Source organism: Martes martes, assembly GCF_963455335.1.
Source record: "Martes martes genome assembly, chromosome: 5".
Taxonomy (NCBI): domain Eukaryota; kingdom Metazoa; phylum Chordata; class Mammalia; order Carnivora; family Mustelidae; genus Martes; species Martes martes.
In genome coordinates, this window is record NC_137892.1 from 133,684,043 (window position 1) to 133,711,704 (window position 27,662).

General features: G+C 38.9%; 1 protein-coding gene across 1 annotated transcript in view; it reads left to right on the forward strand.

The window, feature by feature from the left end:
* Positions 1–27,662, forward strand: part of C6 (complement C6) — a 59,706-nt gene that overhangs the window by 20,774 nt on the left and 11,270 nt on the right. Inside the window, exons 8-16 of the mRNA XM_080803313.1 lie at positions 1,593–1,793; positions 6,033–6,273; positions 11,356–11,478; positions 16,382–16,548; positions 18,186–18,411; positions 19,488–19,659; positions 19,914–20,025; positions 23,392–23,524; positions 24,469–24,657. Of these exons, the coding sequence (XP_080659439.1) occupies positions 1,593–1,793; positions 6,033–6,273; positions 11,356–11,478; positions 16,382–16,548; positions 18,186–18,411; positions 19,488–19,659; positions 19,914–20,025; positions 23,392–23,524; positions 24,469–24,657 (1,564 nt within the window). The remainder of the gene's footprint in view (positions 1–1,592; positions 1,794–6,032; positions 6,274–11,355; positions 11,479–16,381; positions 16,549–18,185; positions 18,412–19,487; positions 19,660–19,913; positions 20,026–23,391; positions 23,525–24,468; positions 24,658–27,662) is intronic.

Below are 27,662 nucleotides of genomic sequence, written 5' to 3' on the forward strand. Positions count from 1 at the left end.
AATATTTCATTCATTCAATTCACATTTTTAAAGAACCTGTTATATGCAAAACCTTCCTTTAGAAATCAATCCAAATACTTTCTCAGGGCATGCAAGCCACACCCCAGTTTCCCAGTTCAACCTAATTTTTCAGCCCTACTCACCCATAAACCTGTCATTCCAGCAAGTTAATATACATGGGCAGAGTTTCCCTGAGCTTCTGCCCAGGATACCTGAGCCCTCCCCCTTCCATGCTAATTTTTTTTTTTTTCCTTTACGCAGACACGTCTTTTCTTGCATAAGAGCCTAATTCATAAAACAAAATATTTGTACTCTGAGCTTTTTAGAGAAATGGTGAAGAAATGTCAGCGGCTATATTTAAATATGATCATATTGCTTCATTGCTAACTAAAGAGCTTCATTTGTGGGCCCTTTAAATGCTAACTAGCATGCATTGGAGTATCTGAAAGTAGCACTGAACTTTTGACTGTGTCTTACTGTTGAGCAAGACTCTTTTGCAGCTGGGTTATTTTGTCTTTCCTTCACTAATTGTACAAGCTATTTGATTGTGATATGTGGTTTGCCTCACAGTCCATTTTAATACTGAATTTTTTTTTAAAGATTTTATTTATTTATTTGACAGACAGAGATCACAAGTACAGAGAGGCAGGCAGAGAGAGAGGAGGAGGCAGGCTCCCTGCTGAGCAGAGAGCCCGATGCGGGGCTCAATCCCAGGACTCTGGGATCATGACCTGAGCCAAAGGCAGAGGCTTTAACCCACTAAGCCACCCAGGTGCCCCTTAATACGGAATATTTTAAAACCGGAAACTTTCCCACTGCAAACCAGAAGAGCATATTTAACATAAAATACTCTTCAATCAATTTATTTTGCAACTTTTTTTTTTTAATTCATCCACTGTCTCTTTGTAGCAGCATAACCATAACAGGGATTTAACTTGTACTTGGAAAATTCCTGCTCCACTCCTAGTTCAAGTCAAGTTCCAGGGGTAGTATCTTCCTCCTCTTCCCAGACTCAGTCAGTGAAGGCTGATAACCAGCTGCCAGGCAGAACCAATCAATTATTTGGCCTCTGCCCTGCAGACATAGCCAGCAGAGCGCTGATCCCCAGCATCTAGAGGAGACTGGGTGGGAATGGAAGTAGAACGGGATAGGACAGAATCTGTCCTCCCCTTTTATAGGCCTCAGTTTTATGGGAGATACCTTCAATTAGATTGCAAAGAGCATCAAAATTCACAAGCAGACTAAAAATAACCCTTGTTTCTTATTACCCTGTTCAGTCTCAGTTTAGGAGTAGTTTGCTTGATGTAGACTTACCTGGAGAGGCCTCTCTGGGTTTTAGGGTTATTTATGCCAATCCCACTAGCAGCACAACACTTTCCACATTGAATTAAGTGTGGGTGATTGTTTTTCTCCCTAACTACTATTGACTCCCTGAGGACAGGAACTAATTTTTCCTTTATTTCTAGCAAAATGTGTCTTAGACAAATAATCATTGAATGCATAAGGGAATGAAGGTTCATTGCATTAGATCTTAACAAGTAGCTGTAATATTTCCTAAGTTATGTCTTATTTCATATGGATTTTTTCTCCAGGTAAAAACTGAAGAAGATGATTTTGAAACAGATTTCTACAAGGACTTAATTCCTCTTACAAGTAACAAAGATCGACAAGATTCATCTTCAGGGAGATACCTAGAAGGTGTTTATGTACCAATTTTTTATTCCTCAAAGAAAACTCAAAGCACCACCCATAACTCTGCCTTCAAACAAGCCATAGAAGCCTCTCACAGAAAGGTAATCAAAATGGTTCCCAATCTGTTTATTTTTTTTGAAAAATTAATGCCAATTCCAGCAACCATCCAATGAGAAGGGGAGAGTTTTGGGCATCAAATCAGTAAGATTTCTAACGCAAATTTAAATAGATTTACCTTGTTATATCTGATTTCAGAAGTTATAGAGGTGATACATATAATGATGCATATATTTGGCTGTATTTATGGTTGTGTTCTCTTTGTCTTACTGTTTTAGTTACATTTTTTATAAACCACATGTAACAGAACTTTGCTTTTTTAATCTGACAGGTCTTTGCTAGGGAAATTTCATCTTCTTTGATTTAATATACCCACTGAAATACTAAATTATATTTCTTCCTTTTTATTTTTTCTTACTCATTTTATTTTGTTGCTGTTTCTTATTTCTTTACTTTTGCTATCTTTGTCTCATTTCTGTTTACTGCTTCTTGTCCTTTTGATCATTTTGGAAGTGCTACTAAACTTTTAAATTCTGCTTGTGGTTCTCTTTCTTTAATTAACAAGCATAATTAAACCTGTATTTTTCTTTTATCCCATGAAGTAATATCTATAGTTCCCAAAAGATGTTTTACTTCTCTATACCCCACCCCCACTATTTCCTTTACCTTTCTGGTCCCCCACCACTAAACCTCAGTTTTACTGAGATAGTTCAAAACCTTTGTGTTCCCTTTCTTAGAATTGTTTTGTGTTCATTTTTATATTACATATGTTAGTTTGCATTTTATTCTGACTCTTATATTCTCTAAAGATTCCTCAATAACATTTATAAAGTTCATAGTCTGTATTTTATATTTGTGTTATATTTTATATATTGTATGTGTGTGTGTGTCTTTACATTTACTCCCTAAATCCTTATAGATCTAAAATGCTTACATTTTTCCTGAGCAATAATGGAATATCTTGGCCATATATAGGAATATTGGATCATAGTCTTCTTTCATTGGTAATTGGTGGATATTCCACTATCTTCTACTTCTCATTGTTGCATAGGAAAAATCACATGCAGAGTTGATTTTCTTTCTTTTATTTTCTCTATCTGGAAATTTATAGTTTTTATTGTTGTTGATTAGGATTTAGGTTGTAAGTAAGTATTAGACTTCTTCCATTGATCTTGCCAGGAACCAATGAAACTCTTTCAATATGTAAAGATACATTTTCATCCATTAACCTTTCTTCTTCTGTTGCTTTTTCTTTTATTATTTGTATATGAAAACTCCCAGACACATTTTCCAATTTAGGGGATAGATTTATACTAGACATTTTTAGACATTTACAAATGTATTTTAAAATAGTATCTGTTCCTCACTACAATCACTACTGTGTACTATTTTTTTTTTTTTTTCCAAAGAGGTGAATGGAAAGACTGAGCCCTGAATCACAGAACCTGAGGGGAGAGGTGAAAAGAGTTACCAACACTGGAACAGATGGGAACAGTGGCTGGAGGGCGCCATTTTATGGCTCCTCCTGCCTTTACCATAGTGCCTCTCATATTTTTATTTATTCACCTATTCATACGCTTACATAAATAAGAGATTTTATAACACTTTATAGATAATTTTCCTAGGCACTTCATTTATCTTCAAAAGAACACTAAGAGGGAGTCAGAGTAAATATTTTTAATAACATTTTACAGATGAGTAAATTAAAGTACATACATTTATTTTTAACCCAAGAAATATTTATCAGGTATCTACCGTGTATTATGTACTACACTAAAGTCCAAGAAGCTAAGTGTTCCTATGATCTTACAGAGAGTAGATGCCAGAGCTGGGCATTGAAATCAGTTTGTCTGATTTTTGCCCACTCTTCATATCACTATGTTACACTTCAAGCTATCTGTTTATTCATTCATTCATTTGTTCATAATTTAAACAAACTGTGAAATGAGTAAAGTTCTGGTGATATGAACACATAAAAGAAAAATGAGAGTAGAGTAGATTCCTTTTATAACATAAATTGTTAGTGCACTTTAGAATGGGCTATAGGTAGCATAGTGTCCCTCAAATTTACCAAATTATATTCTTTTTCCTTTTAAGTTTTTATTTTAATTCCAATTAGTTAACATACAGTGTTATATTCATCTCAGGTGTACAATATAGTGATCCAACCCTTCCATACATCACCCAGTGCTCATCACAAGTGCCCTCCTTAGTCCCCATCACCTACCTCACCCCTCCACCCCAACCGTGTTTGTTCTCTATAATTAAGAGTGTGTCTGTGTTTTTTTAAAGACTTCTTTTATTTATTTGAGAGAGAGACACAGAGACAGCATGAGTCGGGAGGGTGGAGCTGAGGGAAATGGAGTGGGAAAGGGATAAGCAGACTCCTCACTGAGTAATAAGCAGGCTGAAAGGCTCAATCCCAGGGCCCTGAGATCATGACCTGAGCCAAAGTCAGATGCTCAACCAACTAAACCACCAAGGCACTCTAAGAGCCTGGTTTTTTATGTCTCTCTTTCTTTCCCCTTTGTTCATATGTTTCGTTTCTTAAATTTTCACATATGAGTGAAATCATTTGGTATTTGTCTTTCTCTGACTGACTTATTTTGCTTAGCATTATACTCTTCTAGCTCTTTCCATGTTGTTGCAAATGGCAAGATTTCATTCTTTTTTATGGTCAAGTAATGCAAATTATATATTTTTTTCTTTCAAGATTTTATTTAAATTCAAGTTAGTTAACATATAGTATAGACTTCAAGAGTGGAATATAGTGAGTCATCACTACGTCTAACACCCAGTGCCCATCACAACATACATCTTCATTAATGCCCATGACCCATTTAGCCCATACCCCCTTGCAAATTATACACTTAAAGCAAGTTAAAATCAGAATTAGTAGGAAGTAAAAATATACATCTCATGGCCCTTCTCTTAACTTACTGATTCAGAATATCAGGTGGGGCATGTGATTCTGCCTTTTTTTTTTTTTTTTAAGTCCCCCAGCTTGCTCTAACATATCCAGGATTGGAAAAAAACTGCTTAAAAATATAGTCCATAATGATCAGGGAAATGGAGATATTGAAAGAGACATAGATATATATATCGGTCTCAACTTTAAGATTTGCTTCACAGAATTGGTTTATAAATATTTCAGAGAAATGTGTTAAGGCAAGAAGGAGGCCAGGGTGGAAAGGAATTGGGTAGAGAGAACGGAAAGAGAGAGGGAAAAGTGCAAATGGTGACTCTTTTTCAATCTTTGTGATTATTTCTTTTCTTTTGTGTTAGCAGCCATTTTATGCCTTAATTATAGCACACAGGAAAATAGCTATTAATAGTGTATAGTTACGATAAAGTTCATTTGCTAAAATACATTAGCAAATAAAAAAAATACTCCTGTCTCTGCTATTACTCAAACACTACACTTTGCTAAAATTGAGAGATACATAAAGTATATATAATATTTTTAGAACAATATATGTGGATATACTCTGAAAACTCAGTGGATATGTAGAAGAACAATTTAATGGAATGAGATTTGGGTCTAAGACCAACTACCAAATCATAAATTAACCTGGCATAACAAGAAACAATTAAAAAAAAAAACACCTCTCAAACAAATATTCGAGTTTATGGGTAGAGGAGGGAATATAAATAATGTTGTTTAATTTTAACCCTAAGTAATTTTGAATCATAGCATGTTAGAGTTGAAAGGGGTGTGGTATTGTCACCTGTCACACAGTCCTCATCTGTGCCCCAGGTGACATTTCACAGACATCTGGGGCCTGGGGAATGTAGATGCGTTTTCCCAGTTAAGGACAAAGCCGGGACTTGACTCTCAGTTGCATAACTTCCAATTCAAAATTTATGCAATCCTTCTTCAACGTTTCGCATTAGCAAGAATTTCTAAATAAACACTCAGTAGGGATGCAACCATGATTGACAATCAAGAATGAAAGATTGACTTTTCCGATCCTGGATCTCTTTTTGGTAGATCCGCCTACCAAACCTAGGCTTCCCTCACACAGTTCACATTACTGAGATAATCTTATCTGTTCCACACTTTGAACGTCTCAGGAAAAAACCCTGGGAAGTAAACCAAAAGTTCTAATTTTGTGTGTGAGAGCATGCCACAGAGAGTTAAAGCTGTTAGCAGACTATGGTCAGGATGATGCTGGTGATAAATGGACGACATTTAAAAGCTTGACGCTTCAAACTTTCATTACCTTTAATCGTCTAACCATCTTGGTTTTTTTTTTCTTCTTCTTTTCTCCTCTTCCATTTAGGACTCTAGTTTTACTAGGATCCATAAAGTGATAAAAGTTTCAAACTTCACAATGAAAAGTAAAGATCTGCAGCTTTCTGATGTCTTTTTGAAAGCACTTAACCACCTACCTCTAGAATACAACTTCGCTTTGTACAGCCGAATATTTGATGACTTTGGGACTCACTATTTCACGTCCGGCTCCCTGGGCGGCGTGTATGACCTTCTCTACCAGTTTAGCCTCGAGGAACTCAAGAATTCAGGTAGGCTTTTTGCAGCCCTCCCTCTTTTTCAACTTGATTTGACTGCCTGCAATTCATTTTTCTCTTACTCTGTCATTTTAATTCTTCTTTATCGGCTTCTAGACTCCACTTTATTTCCAAAATGGTATGAAGAACAACCAAAAGGTACACACTCAAGCAAATAAAATAAAAATAGAAAATTAGGACCAAAAAAAAGAAGGAAAAATAAATATACATTCCTCTTTGACTGGACATTAGGTTTGTTTCCTGACATCTGGGAACATCATAAGCTACACAGCAGTGATAACATGAAAGAGAGATGCATGCTATTTTTCTCAAGGAAAATGAAATTTGTCCTGGAATTAAAATCTAAAAGATAATTTACTTATAGCATTTTTATAGGAGATAGTAATTTTATAGAACAATAATTATAGGAAATTCACTAGCTTTCTTTTTCTTTTAATGATTTTTAAGTAAAAGCCAAGGGCATAAGATAAAAGATCAATTAAGGACTTGACAAGGGACTAAGTTAATGTGGGCTAGATATGCACCTACTGGTGATAAAACTTGAAGCCTGATAAGAAGCACTTTTATTTTGAGGAAAGTTTGCAACTTTATATTTTGGGATATAATCAGGGATATTTTTCTGCTTCCCCATAAGCTTTGGTTTATAAATAAGCATTGGTTTATAAATAAATCTTGGTTTCTTAACTATTCTTAACTATTCTGTAACTATTCTTACCTTAAATTGTGAATAGTAATTATTATTACAGTTTAAGCACCGTTGGATAAATTTGTTTTCAGACTCCTTTGTGAAATGACACAGGGCCCTTTTGATGATTCTATCATGTGTCTCTTAAGGACATGGTTGGGAGACTTTATGGTAACCAGAACTCAACTGACCAATTATCCCAGATAAATAAGAATTCTTGATCAGGTGACTTTTATATGAAAGAAATCAAGGGGTACCTGGGTGGTGCCAGTCGGTTGAGTGGCCGAATCTTGGTTTGGGCTCAGGTTATGATATCAGTGTCCTGGGACCGAGCCCCGTAACTGGCTCCATGCTCAGCCTGGAGGCTGCTTCAGGATTCTCTTTCTCTCTCCCTCTGCTCTCCTCCCTGCCCCCTCTACCACTTTCTCTCTTTCTGTTTCTCTCTCTCTCAAAGAAATAAATAGATCTTAAAAAAAAAAAAAAAGAAAAGAAAAGAAAAGAAATCAGGAATTTATTTTAAAAAAACAACATCAGGCCAACCTTCAGGTCACTCTAGTGTCAATCCCTCTCTTAAATCTCATCATGGCAAATACTAATGTTTAATGTGGCTCTCCTCAGTTATTCCAAACTTTAAGTGACTAGCTATCCCTCATTATCTACCTTCCTAAGAAAGAAGATGGGATAAATGTTTTTGAGAAGGATTTTCAGTAAGAGGGCCTAAAAAATTTTTACCTGACAGAGTCACTGAAATCCAAAAGATTTATGCTGTGGTGGGCTTTCAGATTGCCTAACCTTATGTTCCATTTCTGTTCTTCTTTCCACTGGAGCAATGTCTGTATGATGAATTTGGTATCTTCTGCCATGAGAATACCCCATTAATGCTAAGCAAAAATGGTTGTGGAAAACCTCTGGCTTTTGACTGGTTTCATCTCACCCCTGGGATGAAATTATTTTGGTCACTTGCTGCTGTAGCCCAGAGAATAATTTCTCACTTGATCAACTATACTCATCGTGCATTCACAGCAAGGCTTCTAAAGGCTTAGAGATCAGGTCAGTTAAAGAACTATGTGAATCTTTAATCAACCATTCAGCGTTTTAATAGTTGAAGACCCATGACCAAAATGAAGTGATGAACTATACTTTCCTACTGAAACATTCTCACCTTCCATCTCTTTCTCTATAAATAGAGGTAGAAACAGGTGCACATAATAAGGGAAAGGAAGGAGTTTGAGATGTGATAGGAAACTGGAAATATATGACCATATATACCTACCTACTCACATACACAAATGCTATATATAGATATAGATATATCATATATACTTTAGAGTGTACATATGTCTATTCAGTTTCTATATTTAATATTCTTATATATAATACATGTTCTTACATTCAATAAGTATATATATATATGTGTATATGTATATATTTCTCTGAGTCACAATAATGATACTGGTGCACAGTTTTAATCGTGGTTAGGATGAAGCACATCCAGATGGAAGAAAATCTCAATAAAATGAGATTTCTCTAGTGGGTATGCTTACCTGTTTTTGCCCACTCTCTAGATGAATATATACTCTGGCCTCCTCTCACTTTTTTCCATTTCCTTTCTCTTTGCTGAGCTATAACATGAAACTAAAGTATAGGCTTAGCTTTTATTTCCTTTATTCAATAAGAATTGTATCCCTTGTCATTAATTTCAAAAACATGACCTGAATATTTCATAGTACCTTTTCTCCCTCGAGAAGAGGAAAACAAAATTAAATTGCTTTTTATTTGCATCCTTCATTTATTCCTCTATTGTTCAATGTCTCATAGTCAATTTAAAACCTTGAATAAAAGTTGACATTGCTTCAGTGTGCTCGGTGAACAGAATTTCAGAAATACAGTAAAAACATTAAACAATTAAACTATCATATTGTGCGAGATGATAATTTTAAACATCTTTTGTTGAGAAGTCATTTCTTACTCCAAACTGGAAAACAGTTACAGGCCCCACTATTTCTCCATATGACATTTTTGACTAACACTGTTGACCTTTGCCCCGTCAGAGCAACTGAGGACATTTCTGAAATACTTGTCCCTGGGCTGCATCAAAAGGACACTCAGGTTTGAGAGGCCAAGTGCTGCAAGCTACAGGAAATACAGGGGAAGAAAGGCTTATATAGAAATTCACTGATAAAGCCTTGACATTGTGACCACTGCGTGACCAACACCATGGCTCATACAAGGAATTCATCATTCAAATCTTCCAAGATTCTCTGTTAGCCCTCAGAAAATGAAATTAACTAAGTTGATAGTCGATGAATTATGTTATAGTTAATGAATTGGATACATAAAATTTAATTTTCATTTATAAATAATAAAAACCTAATGAAAAAATTAAAAAAGGATGGGAACTATGCACTATAGACACATTAAATTCCTAACATGGCTTCAACATTTGACTGACCTACTTGTTAGAACAGCACTACCAGAAGAAAATGACTCATACTTTTTCAGCCTCACCAAAAAAGAAAACCAGACTTTTTTTTTTTGGTTAGAGTTAAAGATTCATGGTAAACTGGTAAACATGAGGGCTTCAAACTAAGAATTTTTCACTGAAGACTTACAGTGCATCTCTTCAAACGTGTCCAACAATTGAAAATACTGTGAAGTAAGCAGACCGCATTCCCTTCTACTTGACCTCATTTCTCAGTAATCTGTGTCTTTAGAATTCAATTTCAGCATCACACCCAAACAGCACCTCAAGGTCTAAAAACACTCCTCTGCTGACTATAATCTATAATCCTAAATATCAGCATTTGATGAACTCCTTTGCTTTACGGTGCCTAGGAGCTGATACTAACAGCCCTATCTCCTGTGTGCTCGTGTTTTGCAAGCCAATTTTTAAAAAATTAATTAATTAATTTTTTTAAAAATTTCTTTTCACCGTAACAGAATTCATTTTTTTATGCACCACACCCAGTGCTCCGTGCAATACGTGCCCTCCTTAATACCCACCACCTGGCTCCCACAACCTCCCACCCCCCGCCCCTTCAAAACCCTCAGGTTGTTTTTCAGAGTCCATAGTCTCTCATGGTTCATCTCCCCTTCCAAATTCCCTCAACTCCCTTCTCCTCTCCATCTCCCCATGTCCTCTGTGTTATTTCTTATTGCAAGGCAATTTTTAACTAACAGTCAAAAAACTGAATTCTTGTGTCAGCTGTACTTCGATTTAAATAAATTCCATTAAAAACAAAACCCAAAATCTGGATTCTAATTTTACTGTTTCCGGTAGCAGGTCAAGAGTCTTTAGGAAGCTGTTAAAAAAAAGGAAACGTTGATTCTCTTCAGATTACCCCAGATAGGCAGCACCAACTCAGCCTACAAATAGCCAGACCCGTTTCCCCGCACTGTGTCCCACTTAATCCCTGACGTCGCATGGATTTTGAAGTCATTGAGAATACAGGCAAGGATGGGAGTGTGAAAGAGTGAGTCAGAAGTCAAGTTCTTCAACAAATGATGCTTGAAAGTTTGGTAAAAGGCAAGAACAATGAAGACTAAAGATGTTAGAACCGAATGGCCTAAGCCTTGGAGCCCCAGGGTTTTGACAAGACTTCCGTCTTATGGCAGCACCAGGAAGCTAGGAGGAGATCAACCCCAGCTCTCCAGGGCTGGGAATGAAGCAGTATCCCCCTCCCTCCGAGACATGAAGAAAAACAAGGAGTATAGGCTTGAATGAAGATAAGGAAGAAAAGAGTCAGTGAGGACACTGAGAAGAGTTCATAGGTCAGCAAGTCAGAATTTCTGAGAGAAAACAAAAGGGTTTTGGAGGGACAGGTGGAAGGAGCAGCTAAGTCAGGGAGACGAGTATGAGAATGAGTGTTCAGGGAAGGAGGGACAAGCAACAAGATTTCCATTCTGCGTGATGACCGGGGACTAAATGAGGTGGACTCTGGCCTCACAGAATTAGCTGTGCCCAAAAAGTAGGCCTGACAGGGCACCACACAGAACATGTGTTCATCTCTTCATCTGTGGGGCTATCGAGTGGCTGTGGCCAGTAGGACAGGCAAGTTTGGGGGTTCCTTGTGTGTAGGCCACAGGGAGAGGCCAACATGAGCCCCATGGAATGGGCCACAGACACCTTGTATTTGCCTCCTAGGGCCAGTGCTGATGGGAGAGACAGCAGGGACTCATAAATTACTCCTCTGTTCGGGATCATCCCAGGGTTTGTAAAGGACTGAATCTGGAGATGAAAGCTGGAACCATTCCAGTTTACTGGAACTGGAGAAGATGGGAGCCAATACCGAGTATTTGTAGCTCCCCAGTGTCCAGAGCCTCATGCCCTTCTTCTCTGAATTCTCAGGGGTGCATTCTCAGAATGTGCTGTTTGTACTCTCATTTCCTAGGTTTAACAGAGGAAGAAATCCGAAACTGTGTCCGGTTTGAAACAAAGAAACGCTTTTTGTTTTTTAAGACAACAAAAGTGGAATACCGGTGCACCAAAAACAAGATGTCCGAGAAATACGAAGGTAAGGGTACTTCCTCTCTCCTAGCAGCTTGCCCTGTCCGCAGGTGACTGTGACTGGAGTACCACGTTACGTTGTGACTGTGCTATTTTTAACTTTCCTTTATTTCATTTATCTACCTCAGAGCCATCTGTGTGGTGGGGGAAAAGGTGAAAATAAAATATCATTAACACTACTTATAAGAGAAATATTTAAGTTTTTCTTGATCTTATACTTAGGTTGTTGAACATTTATCAATTCTTCCCATGGGCCGAACTCCGTATTAAGCACTGTGATGTAAACATGGGTGTCAGGCAGCCTTCCTATGGAGGAGCTTACAAACTACACGTATAAACAACCATTAAAAATACAGACTGTTGAGAGTCTGTCACTCTATAAGGCTCCAGCAACCATGCCAGAAACCTGAGTGTTTTCTTTAATTTTGCCTTTTTTCTGGCCTCCATATCCAATGAATAATCACTCTACATCCTTGATACTTCCCCAAGTTACCCTCGTCTCTTCGTTTCCACGGGCATGCGCTCTGTTCATTATTTCCAGTCCGGATTACCACAAAAGTCTCCTAACCAGTCCCGGTCCCCTTGTCTCTCCCAGTGCCTTCTTCCAATCTCTTCTACACATTTCCTGTGGCAGGAAACTTTTCCAAGGAAAACCTTAACGTGCAATTTTCATGCCTTAAACATGTCATGGTTTCACATAGCCTTAAAGATAAATTCCTGCATCTCTCTCTCTCTCTCTCTCACTCGCTCTCTGCCTAGCTGAACTATATAGTCTCCTAAATAAGGCATACTCTCTCTTGTGCCTTGTCATTTTAAATATCTCCTTCCTCTGTTTAAAGTTCTCTTGTTTTCTGACTTTGCCTGACTGAACGCTACTCATTCAGCTAACAACAAAAGGAAGCAGAATCATAGAAACTCCTAAAATATAAAGCTTATATTCTCCTGGGGAGACAGATAAGGAATAGATAAAAATGTTTACTGTAATAATAAACAGATAATTTTGGAATATTCAACCATATAGATGATCTACATGTATATGCCCATGTTAAGCATAAGCAATTTAAGAAGAAGGTGATTTTTATTATTGATGGGATACTTTGCCCACAAATCAGTCGTATGTCATTTAAAACCAATTTTGACTAAACATAAACACATTTTTAAAGCCCTCAAAGAAGCTATTCTGCTCATTCATTTAAATGAAGATAAAGGAGTTCAATCATTATGAAAGAAGAATAATTTACATGCAGTGTAAATTATGACAACTATGCATGCATATTACAGCAAAAAAAGAAAAGAAAAAAGAACATGCAAAACAAATAACCTATTAATATAAACCAAAGAATGGATATAGACTCTATACCAGTTTTTCATGCAAAAATTAACAACAATGTGAATTCAATAAATCAAGTGCTCAGAAACAAAAAGATTATAAGAATTAATTAAAAAGGCAAATTTCAAAGCTAAGGTACAAAGACAAACAAACATGGAAAAATATCACCATTATAGTTCTAAATAAATTAGATACTGCAAGAACAAAATATAATTGCCTGAAAATAAAATCAAGAAAGTTAATCACATTTAGAAGGATTTAAAGTAATTCATAATAAATGCAGAGAAAATTTAGGTAGTAACATTTATTAAGAAAAATCTAATGGAAATGGAATGACAAATATAATTTAATATAATTGTTGGATATTTTAGGGTGTGGAAATTTGTATTCCTGCAATAGAAATCCCTAAAAATCAAAGAGGAAAACTGTTAAGAAAAGAAAAAAAAGACACAACTATATATGAATACATCCCTGAAATAAAGGAACAAATTTGTTTTGATTATATGCATCAGAGATATGGTTCAAATATATAACTTCAAGACAAACCCTAACTAATTTACTATATACAAAGATTTAAAAAATGAATTATTCAGGGTGCCTCGGTGGCTCAGTGGGTTAAGCCTCTGCCTTCGGCTCAGGTCACGATCTCAGGGTCCTGGGATCGAGCCCCGCGTTGGGCTCTTTGCTCAGCAGGGAGCCTGCTTCCCCCTCTCTCTCTCTCTACCTGCCTCCTCTCTGCCTATTTGCGATCTCTGTCAAATAAATAAATAAAATCTTAAAAAAAAAAAAGAATTATTCAATTATCTTGACTGAAGGAACAGGTTTCCCACAGAACAACCAAAACAACAAAAACTGTCTGTCCTCAGACTTCTCTATAACTATATTCTATATAATTCTATAACTAAATTCAATGCTTTAATGTCCACAAACTTCTGAGAGAGGGGAAAAAAAAATAATTTCCCATATAAAGGTAATAGGAGGACAACTCAAAACCTGAGAGAATTTTGAGAATATACTTACTGAAAAAAAAAAATGCTCTATTATCGATTATAAAATTCATCCAACAAAGAAATGAGAAAATGTCAAATATGGACCCACAGTTTTCAGCTTGTAAGAATGAGGTGAGGACACTGCAAAATCCGAGTGTATTACAATGGTCTCCATACTGGTTTATCCATTAGCCATTGCTACCCATGTGACACATTGCTAATACTCCTGAATTATCTGAACTCTCTAACTCGAAATGTTTCTAGGGAGTGTAGTCATTTCTAAACCTACAGGATGAAGTCCAATCTCCTTGACTTTCCATCCAGATCCTCTCTGTCTTGCTGCTTTTCCCCTACCTGAACCTTCAATTTCAACTCAAGTGGTTGTCCATGGGCACTGTTTCCAGAACATGGAACCATCAGCCCCTCATTCCAGGTCTCTGCCCGTGTTGGGAGGGCATTGCTCCCTACCGTGTCTTAGCTTTGCCTTGAAGTCCTTTCATAGTACCACCCTCCCTAAGTGCCTAAAATCACAGAATTCTTCCACAGCCCTAACTCAGGAATCCTGAATTGTTGTACCACTCTAATTGTTGTACCACTCTAACACTAAGACAAAATGTTGAGCTTTTTGTGCACCTTTTTTTCCCCTCCCTAACCTCTCTTCTTATCTTCCTTCCTTCCGTCCTTCTTTCTTTCTTCCCTTTTTTAGTTCTCTATGGTTTTGCTAATATTATTTATGTACCTATTTTTTCTTCTCATTGAGAGTCTATGTCCTTCAAATACAAAAGCCATATTTTACATTTCTCTCAGTCTTTAACCTAGCATATAGCAGATTCTCAACAAATGCTTATTAATCATGATGAAAATTTGCCTAATGTCAAAGCACATTTAAGAGTAAAACACACATGAAAACATACTTTGTTGACGTCTGATCCTGAGCTCCTTTGATTAAATCACCGGATTCCAAACTTTTAAAATCTGTAATGATATCATTTTTTTTTTGCTATATATCCCTAATATACTTACTTAAAAAATACTAACAAACTTTATAAATGTGGTATTCTAAAAATATATTATGCACAAAAATATATACAGACATGGAAAAGAGAAAATTTTGAAAGGTAGCTTACATGAAATAAACAGAATTTTTCAGTGTCTTGCTCATACTATGACAAATTAATATTTCATTAAAAACTCCTTGAAATTTTTGATATGTTTTGGGCAGCTTTGGTATCAGTCTCATGTTGTGGCTTATGAGAAGCTTGTGTAACTAACAGAAACATCTGTTCTTCTTTCTACTACCATCCTCCATATGCATTTCCTTCCTGGAATCGTTTTAAACCACTCATTCTCTTGCAAGAGTTAGTTCTGTTCCAGCTAGCTCATGGAGTATAAACAGACTTAATGCTCACTCCTTCTTCAGGACCCCATGCTTATCATATTTAACTCTTACTGGTGTCAATCCGTTCATGAAATACATGGTATCAAGCCAAATGTGAACTAGCATGTCAGAGCTAATGACAATCGGTACATGATATATTGACAAATACTAATTTCTCTCCTTTTTTATATGAAAAATAAATACAAAAGCCTCTAAAATGTTTTCTTATACCCCCTCTGTGTTATCTTACACAACCTCACTTTGAAAGAGATACAGTACTTTCTTCACAGAGAGAGTACTTCACCCATTGGGCTCTTTGTTCTAGATTCTCACTGTAGAACTTCAAATCAACGGAGCCATGGCTAATCTGTACTGCATAATAGATGCAAAATTAATGCCATTAACTCTCACCCAGATCACTAACCTCCTCTCCATTTGCTTTTATTTCTCACTATGGTTTCCGATTATTCAGTTCTTACCCTTACTAGTTAAAAACATCATTAGCTCATAGGAATTGTTTTTGAAAATCTATGTAAAAGATCTGCATGTTGTACATTAAATAGCGTTGCTCCTAAAGAAACAATGTGCCACCTGTTATCTTGAGGCTTAACCTTTTCTTCCTCTTTGATTAGTTGTGCTTTTGCCCCTGTCTTTGAGCTTAAAAGCATTCTATCATCTTTAAATGGAAATCTCCAGCCTGACAGTCCACTGATTGGATAACAGAAACCAGGTGATTTGTGCTATTCTCAAGTCCCAAGTCATATGCTGATACACATCAAAAGTGGGAGCTCCGGCTTCCAAGAGCTGGGAGCAGAGTAGCCTGGACTTGGGCAGCATCTATGCCCCAGCCTCCTCCCTCTACCCCACCCCTAGTTACTGGACATGTGTTCAGGCTAAATTACCTCTAGCTTCAGTGCCTGTGTTTATAATAATATCAACTTCTCAAGATTGTTGTGAGAATAACTTAAGACAATCAGTGCAAAGTGCCTGGCATAGACAAGTTGCTTAATAAATGGGAACAGCTAACGCCCTTATCATTTCTATTACTGAACTCCCTGGAGGGCTGAGGTGGAGTGTTCTCTCGCTTTTCACTAGCTTTTTTAATGGAGCTACGTGACTACCATCTACTTCTCCTCCCATGCAAACAGGCTTTTCTTTAAAGTTTGAATGTGCAGTAAAGTTAAATGAGTCGTTTTCTTGAAACACCTTGCAGGTTCGGTTTTGCAGGGAGCAGAGAAATCTATTTCCCTGACTCGAGGTGGGAGGAGTAGGTACGCCGCTGCCTTGGTGTGGGAGAGGGGGAACTCTGGTCCTTCCGAGAAGGACTTTTCGGAGTGGTTAGAATCCGTGAAGGAAAATCCCACTGTGATTGACTTTGAGGTAAGTGTCAGAAATATTAGGGTAAGAGAGCTAAAGTTGTTCTCTAGCAGCCCAAACTGCACACCACGCAATTCCTTTTCCGTTTTCCTCGCACATGAGAAAGGAAATGTCTTTCTTTAGTGTGCATTTCTTTTTTTTAAATGTTAAATTACATATCGATTGTGTTTGCTCTTCAAATGAGCGATCTCTGGTACAGTATTTAGAATTCTTAGCACACATAAAACACCAGGAAGGGTAATTTATTTATTTTTTTAAGATTTTATTTGTTTATTTGACAGAGAGAGAAAAAGGGAGCACAAGTATGGGGAGTGGCAGGCAGAGGTAGAGGAAGAAGCAGGATCTCCACCTAGCAGGGACCGGGAGCTGGAAGCCCGCTGTGGGGCTCAATCCCAGGACCCTGAGATCATGACCTGAGATGAAGGCAGCCGCTTACCTGCTTAACTGACTAAGCCACCCAGGAGCCCCCAGGAAGGGGAATTGGGGGAATACATCTGCTCAGGCTTGCCTTAACTGGTGCTCTTCAGCGCCCCATCTGTACAATAAACCTGATGTGTCCCTTTCTTGCAACTTTTTATTCGATGAGCATGCCTAAATCTTCAGTCTAGCTCTGTGGGATAAATGGGGTCTTAGACCCATTTGGCTCTCGGTTTCTATCACCATTGATTAAAATTACCTGTCCTGTATTTGTTAGGATTACGTAAAAAGGTGATTTTTATTATTGATGGAATACTTTGCCCACATATCAGTCATATGCCATTTAGAACCAGTTTTGACTAAACATAAACACATTTTTAAAGCCCGCAGAGAGGCTTTTCTGCTCATTTCATTTAAATGAAGATAAAGGAGTTCAATCACTATGAAAGAAGAATAATTTACATGCAATGTGAAGATACATTGAGCTCCACAGTCTATGATGGGAAAATGAGATCTGGCTGCCCATCTGGGCACCTGTGACTCATATGCTGCATTACATAGTCATTCCTTTGAGGTCTTCAAATGTTAATAAAATGAGCCCTGATTTTGTGTTAGCTCTATTATTTGTTACCGTAATTCTTCCATTCATCTTACGGGCAAGTTCATCTCTCCCGCTCCATAGTTTTTCATCTAGTCCCACCAAGAGCCAATCCTGTCCGTGGAAAAAAGAACACAGAAAGCCTCTCTTCACCCTCTCTGGATTTTTCTGCTTAAATCAAACCTAATGAGGTTTTGGCAGAGCGTGCGTGAGCCGCCCAACTCTCCATCACTTCTCTCAGTGACTTGAGGCATGCATTTGTTGCTTACTGAATAATGTGGTGTAAGTCCAAGTAAGCGACACCTCCTGGGAGGCTTCCTTCCTACCAGAATTCCAGGGAAGGTAAGCGCCAGAGACATCACATCAGGGACCAGGGAATCCGGCTAATCCTGTAGGGAGCTGCTCTACCCTCCCTAGAAGGGAAAGAAAAGAATCTCCCCTGCCCTCATGCAGATGGTTTTCCTCCACTAGTTCAAAAAGCAGATATGCTATATTGCACAATAATCCCTTTGAAGTGTGAGATTTTCCAGACCTTTCCTCTCAGTCCATGCGAATTGATCAGTGATGGCAGCATATGCCCAAGGAATGTGGTGGACCACACCTCCTCTCTACCATCTGCTCTTAGCTTGCTCCCATCACGGACTTGGTGAGAAACATCCCCTGTGCGGTGACAAGAAGGAGCAACCTCAAGAAAGCTTTCCGAGAATATGCGGCCAAGTTTGACCCTTGCCGGTGCGCTCCATGCCCTAATAACGGCCGCCCCACGCTCTCGGGGACCGAGTGTCTGTGTGTGTGCCAGAGCGGCACCTACGGAGACAACTGTGAGAGACGCTCCCCAGACTATAAATCCAGTGAGTATCCGTGCCTTCCTGTGGGGGAGGCCCCTCTTCCCCACCAAAAGGTGTCCTAAGTTGGTCAAGGAAAACAAAACTTTTATTTTTCACCTTATGCAAACTCACAAGGAAAAGAAGCCTGTAAAAAATTAGACTCTAAAGTCAAACAAACAGCCCTGGTGAGGCTCTGCTGTAATCTACCAGCTGTGTAGCCTTGGGGGGTCACCCAACCCCTCTCTGCCTCAATCTGTTCATCATCAAATGGGGACAATGCTAGTATGTACCTGAAGATTTTATATATGTATGGAATAGGCAGCACAATGCCTGTAACCTGGGCACCTGTGGCCAATAATAAATAAATAAATAAAATAATTTATTAAAATTAGGTCAATTTAATTTTAAATTAAATTAATTTAAATTTAATTTAATAAATGTATTTACTTTAACTTAAAATTTAAAAATTTAAAATTTAATTTTAAAAATTTACATTTAAAATTTAATTTAATAATTTAAATTTAAATTAATTTAAAATTAAATTGTTAATTTATTAAAAATAAATAAAATAATAAACCATACTATAAAATAAAGTATGTGATACTGTTGTTATAAACCTCTTCTGTTGTATAATGTAGAATGACGATGGCTTTATAATCAGAGATAAATTAAGCCCCCATCCAAGTTTTCATACAGGGCTAAATAATGTTCATGGCTACCTCTAATCCTCCTTAGAAAGGGGATGTGTCATGCGGGTAACAATGTATTCTATTACCTTTAAGAAAATAATTTGATATATATTCTATTCAGAAGTTTGTCTTCATATATATATGTATGCATCTACATATGTGTGATATGTTGTTGATAGTCGAAAATGATTCATAATTATTGCCATTTTATTCAGGCTGTGGGAACAGGAAAGGGAAGTCAGGCAAGGTGTCAGGCCCTTTGCACAGGTAATTTCTTTTAATCTTCGCTATAACCCTGTGACAGTCCTCAAAGTATCACACAGCTAAAAAGTGAAGAGACCACGTCCGCGGGCTTCACGCCCCCGGCTATCTCAGCTGCACCAGGATGGCGGGGGGCTTCCTGTGTTCCAGATGCGGTGGATGGGAGCTGGAGCTGCTGGTCTTCCTGGACCACGTGTGATGCTACTTACAAGAGATCCAGAACCCGAGAATGCAACAACCCCAGCCCCCAACTGGGAGGGAAAAACTGTGAGGGGGAGAAGCGGCAAGAGGAGCACTGCACGTTTTCAATCATGGAGAACGAGTAAGGATGGGTGACGGGGATTTTTTTATTTTCTTCTAAGTAAAGAATCAGAATTTTACCTATTTCAACGCAGTGTGTTAGTGGGGGTATTGGTGGACCTGGTGCTACCCATTTCTCTCTAATGTTTTCCTCTCTTTATGTATATGCGTACACATTCATGTGTAAATGGGTTGTGTGTATGTGGGTGTCTATATACACCCCCCCCACACACACATTTGTTACATTATACACACATATTTACTTTCCCCTTTTAGTGGACAGCCATGTGTCAGTGATGATGAAGACAGGAAAGAAATAGACCTCCCTGAGACAGAATCAGATTCAGGGTGTCCTCGGCCAATTCCTCCGGAAAATGGATTTATCCGGGTAAGCATCCTGACCTTCACTTCGACTTTGGAATCCAAACCATAGAACATAAACTAGGCATTTTCTTTTATTTAACGTCATTGTTTTCCCAGTTTAATCATCTTCTGTTGACTTAAAAATTAATACTTAGGGGCGCCTGGGTGGCTCAGTGGGTTAGGGCCTCCGCCCTCGGCTCAGGTCATGATCCCAGGGTCCTGGGATCGAGCCCCGCGTCAGGCTCTCTGCTTAGCAGGGAGCCTGCTTCCTCCTCTCTCTCTCTCTCTCTCTCTCTCTGCCTGCCTCTCTGCCTACTTGTGATCTCTGTCAAATACATAAATAAAATCTTTAAAAAAAAATTAATACTTAAAAACACTCTACCACGCCTCTGTCTTGAATTCCCTGGAGAGGTCTCCACACCTGGTTGTTAAGACCAAAGACAGCAGGTCGCCTACGTTTCTCGGCACTACTGGCTCCTAAGCTAATGGTCCATTATGTGAATGGGAAGTGGAGCTTGGCCACAATATCGGTTCAGATGACTTGTGAGAATCTGCGACTAAGATCTGACTGTTTATTTCTGAGTCTGAGCAAACTAATCCACTATCTAAGACATTTTCAGAGAGAAAGCTTAGTCATAGGAGGTGTGGAACCTGTAATGCCTTGGGTTAGAAACCTGTAGAATTCTTCAGCAATCAATATAGTTTTAATACCTTTTAATTTTATCTTTTTTCATTGAGCTACAATGTTTCTACGATTTAAAATAACTAAATATGTCAGGTCTGTGGTTGAGATATAAATTAGACATATAATATTTAAAATGGATCACAGAAGGCATGCTCCCTAATTAATTTTACCTTCAAAAAAATTTTTTTAGCTTTCTTAAACTCAGTGAAGCCTTTAATCTTTTTCCAACTGTATCATATTTATGATCAAAAATCAATAACCCTCAATTCTCCAATGCTGGCAAATAAATATCTATGGAGCCTAGTCCGGGCTAATGTACCCTCCGCGTTCATTTGTCTTCTGTCTAAAGATTGTAAGCGGAGGAAATATTTTGGAGTGAGATAAATGTCATTTAGTCCTTAGAACAGAGATTCGAGAACTCTACAGGGCACTGGAGGGCTTGTTAAAACACGGATTGCTGGGTCTCTTGCCTGGGATTTCTGATTCAATAGGTCTTGGGTAGGGCCCAGAAACTGTCCTAAGGAGTTGCCAGGTCATACTGATGCTACTATGTCTAGAGCCCACTGTGGGAATGAGTCCCCTAGAACAGGGGTCAGCAAAATGTTACCCACAGCCCAAATCTGCCCTGCCATGTGTTTTCCTTTCTTTTTTTTTTTTTAAACAAAGTTTCGTGGGAATACAATCACACTCGTTTATTTACGTATTATCGATGGTGGCAAAAACGGAGAGCTGAGGAGTCACCGCAAACCCCGTGTAGCCCGCCCTTTACCGAGGAGCTGTGCTAGTCCCTGGCCTAGAACATACTCTTCAAAATTACATTTTGTCAGGTCCTGATACCCAAGTAATTTTTAACCTGTTTTTGCCAGCTGCTCACAAACACTGTTAAAATGATCAACACTCTAATTTTAAAAGCACACAAAGGGTTTTAACAGTGATTCATTATTCGAATGACTCTTTTTATAAAATTAGATAACATGTGTTTCCATTCCTATGAATATATTTATTACTTTTTGCTCTCTTTTGCTCTTTATTAAAGACCTACTCTCTACTGACAGTAGTTTTTACTCAAACGTAATATAATTTTGATTTTTCCTAATGAGTACCTTGTGGGATTCCATGTAGAAAGATACCCCTCGTTCCGAGACAGAGGCAGCTATGCCTCATTCTAGGCTAGAGCAACGGTGTCCTTGCACAGGAAGGTAATTGCCTACCCCCGTAAGCAAGCAACAGTGATTTTAGGTAAAGTTCCCCGGTTCAGTCAGTCTAGCAGATGTGGTGGTGGAAGTTTGATGGCTGCAACGTACACTTACAGGTTCCAGCATCATAAGATAAACAGAAGCAGAAGCTCAGGAACACATATTTATTTGGGGAGGAATGTGAGAAGAAATGTGCAGCCTTTGAATAAAATATCCACATCCTTAATGCTACGCATTAGTCCATTTCCCTTAGAAACAAAGCCACACCCATAATAACCAGTAGTGGAATAATCTTTTTGTAGTCAGGAAAGTAATCATCTTCTAGGAGACAAGTTGAATTGTGTGGCCAAGTAATAATGAAAGTTGACAATAGAGCTTTTTTTTTTTTCACTTCCCTCAAAATTTGCGATTTCAGTTCTCAGAGAATAACTTCCTAGTCGATTCTTTGCATGTTTCTTCTCTCAGTAAGGAAAAAGAGTGTTACATTACTGCCCCCTCAGAAGAATGGTGTGCATTCTTTCAGCAGAGTTAGTAAGCCTTTGTAAAGACAGGTGAGGCAGAAGTCTGCTAGTGGAAGTGCCACTCCTGGGTCGGGAATGAAGCTGCAGCGTAGCGCACGTTATAAAAATAGGGCTTTGTACGAGTTTCCGCCAGACCTGAGAGAATGGTGCACCTCATGAAGTGGGAAAGTGAAGGTTTTCACGGAGGAAATTCGATTTGAGTTGGGTCCTGAGAGAAGGGAAGACAGAAGGTGTGGAGCAAGGAGGGAGCAGCCCGATAAAGACATGGTGGCATGACTGAGAATATTACGTTCAGAGAATGGCCGGCGGTTTCGTTGTGTGAGAGGTAGGTTTTACAGGAGCAAAGATTTTAGTGAACTCTCACATTACGGTAGTTGTACTTTAATTACACATAACTGGGAAACTACAGAATGACCCCTGGGTTACTAGGAACCACTTTTAAATGGTTTGTAGTTGATTAGCCACCACAGCAAATCCCTGTAGAATACATTATTTATTCAGTTTATAGCCACTCTAGGGTCAGTATATACAGATTTTTAACTTTTACAGTGGTAGGGCATGCTATATCCAGTGGGAAGGAAGTTTCTAAGAAAAAAAATATATGTATATATTATATATATGTGTATATATATGTACAAATATATGTGTGTATATATATATGTGTGTGTGTGTGTGTGTGTGTGTGTATATATATATATATATATACACACATGCATATATATTTAAATTTAGAGCAGCGATATGGAAGGTAGCTTAGGAGAAGGCCCAGTTAGAAGGTTGTCCTTGTAAGAGATCATAAATGCCATGAACAAAGACAGTGATGGTGGCAAAGGAAAGGAGAGAGCTTTGAGAGATGTTTAGAAGTAGAAATTGAGAAGACTCTGTGACGGAGGAGATCAGGAGCGAAGGAACGGAAAGAATCCAGGACTATCCCCGAGGTATTTAGAGATGGTGGCATTGAAGATTTGTGGCTTCTGTTTTAATTCTAGAATGAAAAGAAACTGTACGCAGTTGGGGAAGATGCGGAAATCTCATGCTTTACTGGATTCACAACTGTTGGCTACCAGTACTTCAGATGTTTACCAGACAGGACGTGGAGGCGAGGAGACGTGGAATGCCAACGTGAGACATAGGCAGAGTTTTTGCATGACTGCTCTAAAGAATGAATGTGTCCCATACACCTAGGGCAAAAATGACACCCTCAGATCACTACTTTGTACGATTTTTTCATAACTCGGGTAAAAAGGTCTAGTGAGGTAGAAAATAGGATTCATTTGGTAAAATTCAATTTCAAAATGTCTTCCTATTTCAGTTCTCAGGCTGCTGTATCTTAGCCTCCTAGACTCAGGACTACAAAGCATGTGCTTAGCAAAGAAATCCCGAAAGTCTACTACCTACATCGAACCTCAGACCTCAGGACCTTGCCTAATGTCTCAATTAATGCAAATTGATGAGTCCCAGGAAGATGATACTTATATTCCTTATGTATCAGAAATGGGATTTTATGTGACATGCAGATTTCTCCTTGGAGCATGTTCACATCCTTTATTAAGGAAGAGAGGAAGAAGCCTACCCATTTATAGGCTACAGTAAAGTCAAAATAAGATTTCCAGAAGGTTCAAGTAGGAACCCCAAAGAGTTACTAGGGAGCCCCGTGATGCAGAGTTGAGACCAGTGTCAATTAGGATGCCTGCCTCTGGTCTTCCACACTGTGGTGACTTGCTCTTGGGAACCCATGCTATGGAGAAGAAGGGAAAAAGTACGTTTTGAAAGGCAAAGTCCCAATAATGTAATGAAAGTGAGAAGTTTCTGGAGCCACATCCTTAGCAAGGGAACCTCAGATAATGGAACCAAAGGGAGTGGCTCAGAGGAGGAGTCTCTCACGGGAAAGGTGGGATCCTCTGCCCACCCCCAGAACTCCAGTTTTCTGATCAAAACACGGCCCTTAAAGCTGCACCCATGCAATAAGTAGCATTAAAATCACCTCTTGGGCTGCCTAAAATCTGCTTACATTTGTTCAATGTTCTGCTTCACTAAGCAAATCTGAAATGTTTCTCTGCCTGCAGAGACACAGTGCCTCAAGCCAGTCGCACAGGAAGGTCTGACGATCTCACCGTTTCAGAAATTTTATGAAATTGGTGATTCCATTGAGCTAACGTGCCCCAAAGGCTTTGTTGTTGCTGGGCCATCAAGGTACACGTGCAATGAGGGTTCCTGGACACCACACATTGCAGACTCACTCACCTGTGAAGAAGGTGAGTAGCAGCTCAGGGTTCTGGGGTCTGCTAAGATGCCCCCCCACACAGATTGGTGGTATAGAATCCACAGTGGGGCTATTTCCTGAGTGTGTTTTGGGAAGAGAAAGTGGAAGATTCCATTATGGGCTGGGTTTCATATTTCACCCTGTGTCATAATGAAGACAGGCAGCAAATAAAAGTTATTCGTCGGGTAGATATCTTCAAACTTTAGAGAGTGAGGTCAATGTTCTTTTCCAATAGAATGCTTCAGTATTTGAATTTAACATCTAACAAAATCAGAATTTTTAAGAAGACTTTATTTATTTATTTGACAGAGAGAGAGAGAGAACAAGCAAGGGGAGTGGCAGACAGAGAGGGAGAAGTAGGCTTCCATTGAGCAGTGAGTCCCATGCAGGGCTCCATCCCAGGACCCTGGGATCATGACCTGAGCCAAAGGCAGATGCTGAAGAGACTGAGCCACCCAAGCACTCTAACAAAATCAGAATTAATGGTAAACTGAAAATGTGCTTAAAGTGGAGAGCCATAAAAAAGTAATGCATACTACTTTTTAATTATCTAAGCATTTTGTTTTAATTTAAAATATATAAATGCATGATTATTCACCCATTTTCCAAAGTAGGACCAAGATCTTATTTTCTTTTTTTTTTTTAAGATTTCATGTATTTGGCAGACAGATCACAAGTAGGCAGAGAGGCAGGCAGAGAGAGAGGAGGAAGCAGGCTCCCCGCTGAGCAGAGAGCCTGATGCGGGGCTCGATCCCAGGACCCTGGGATCATGACCTGAGCCGAAGGCAGAGGCCCTAACCCACTGAGCCACCCAGGCGCCCCCAAGATCTTATTTTCTAAAGGGTCTTCTGATATGAGTTCCGAGACTTCTTCCTCAAATAAAACAAATACATAATTCATTATCTATGTTATCTCATACCAGTTCCTCTAAAACAATGTGTGTTTTTTTAACTCCAGATGGGACGCTTCTTTTAAAAATCACCTCTGCTTAGGTCCCATCCCATGATTCTGATGTCACTGAGCTGCAGAGGGCCTGGTATTTGGTGTTTATTTAAAATCTCTTCCAACTAACCAGATCCATGCAGAGTTGAGAACCATTGTTTTGAAGAGAGGTAAAAACTTAAAGGCACTTTTGAAACAAATTGACTAGAGAAAGCTTTTAAATTTATCTACATCTGTATCTACCTACCTATCTATCAATATATACATAGAGTAGTCTGTTTACAAGCTTGTGTTGTATTTTGAGTAATTAGGGGAGGAATGTTCATTGACATAGTTCCACTTCTGGGTGGAAGTCTGCTTTTTTCCAGGAATCCACATACTAATCCTTATTTGGATTGAGCAGAACTGTCATGGTAATTTTGGTTAGGGGCAAGGATCTTTCAAAACTGCAGCGTAAATGGTATTATAATGAGGGAAAAGTCACCCAAAGATACCACATAACCTCAGCTTGATGTTGGCCTAAGATTTCCTCACCACAACAGGTGGCCTCAACCCCCCTTTGATGCTTAGCAGGTGCCTTTCTGCTCCATCCCTGCCCTGCTCATTACTATCTAACTGCCTACTCTAACCAGAGGAGCCTACAAACTGGGAAGTTCAATTATCAGGCAACTGTCATGGAGGGGCAGGAGAAAATAGTCTGGTGACATTTTCTGGTGAGTCAGTAACTTGGAAGAGTGGTTAAGGGCTTCTAATAATTCATATCTTCCAACTTTTTCATCATGCTTTTTCAAAACATGTCTCATTTTTACTGAAAGAATCCTGGGGCATGTGGGTGGCTCAGTGGGTTAAAGCCTCTGCCTTCAGCTCAGGTCATAATCCTGGGGTCCTGGGATTGAGCCCCACATCAGGCTCTCTGCTCAGCGGGGAGCCTGCTTCCTCTTCTCTCTCTGCCTGCCTCTCTGCCTGCTTGTGGTCTCTGTCTGTTAAGAAATAAATAAAATCTTTTAAAAAAAGAAAGAAAGAATCCTGGAAGATGTATCTGAGATCAGGTATGATCAGGCCCATTTTGCTTATGAAAAAGCAGAAGGTATAGAGAGGCTAAATTAAACCCAAGTTTGGGCAATTTGGGTCAACGGGAACTGACCAAAAGCTGTACTCCTTCCCCAAGCTCACTGCCATCTGGCCTCCCATATCCTCTTCTAGGCTATCCTAATGTGTGAACAAAAGGGGAAAAGTTAACCTATTAAAATAACCTTAACACTATTGATAAAGAGATATCATGGAAATATGTGAGAACTTCAAGTTGACATTATGGCTGGATTTCACTTGACTCCTGATCATGCATATGAGAGGGAACCACAGGCTTCAGACGGTTAAGATCCTCTTGGCGTCTTAGGTAGTATCTTCTCTCTACAAACAGTAGCACCATCTCTCTCTCTCTCTCTCTCTCTCTCTCTCTCACACACACACACACACACACACTCCTATGACTGTGTTTGGAGAAGAAATTGAAATTATAATCCAATCTGAGAGAATGAACTTTTCTACATCCAGATAAAGTAAATAAACATCCTATCTCATACATTTTCTCTCCAGCAACATTGGCAAAAAGATCAATGAGGGGAGTCAGAAAGAGAGAGAAAATCATCAATAAAGCTGAACACTTTCCTTTCAATGCACGGGGAACTGTGAGACAAAGAGACTTTCAGGCCATCCTTGGTTAGGAAAAGATTTTTTAATTATTTCAACGTGAAAAGGGTTTGGCTTCCTGAGGAAATGAGATGGTACATGCCTTCACAGTTACTTTTTCTTCCTCTGAGAAGCTGGCACTCCCAAAGATCCCCTCAACGCCAACCCTCCAAAGATCACAATGTTCTCCGTTGCACGTCCTTCACAAAGTGTGCGGGGCAGTGTGGGCAGCTGACAGCTGGTTCTGACTTCCACCTGACACATTGAGGGGTTGGACTCCTTGTGTGTGATCAATGACAGCTTCGAATCAGTAGTGCCAAGTACTTGAAAGTTGATTCTCTTTGGAAACAATGTACAGCTCAGAGT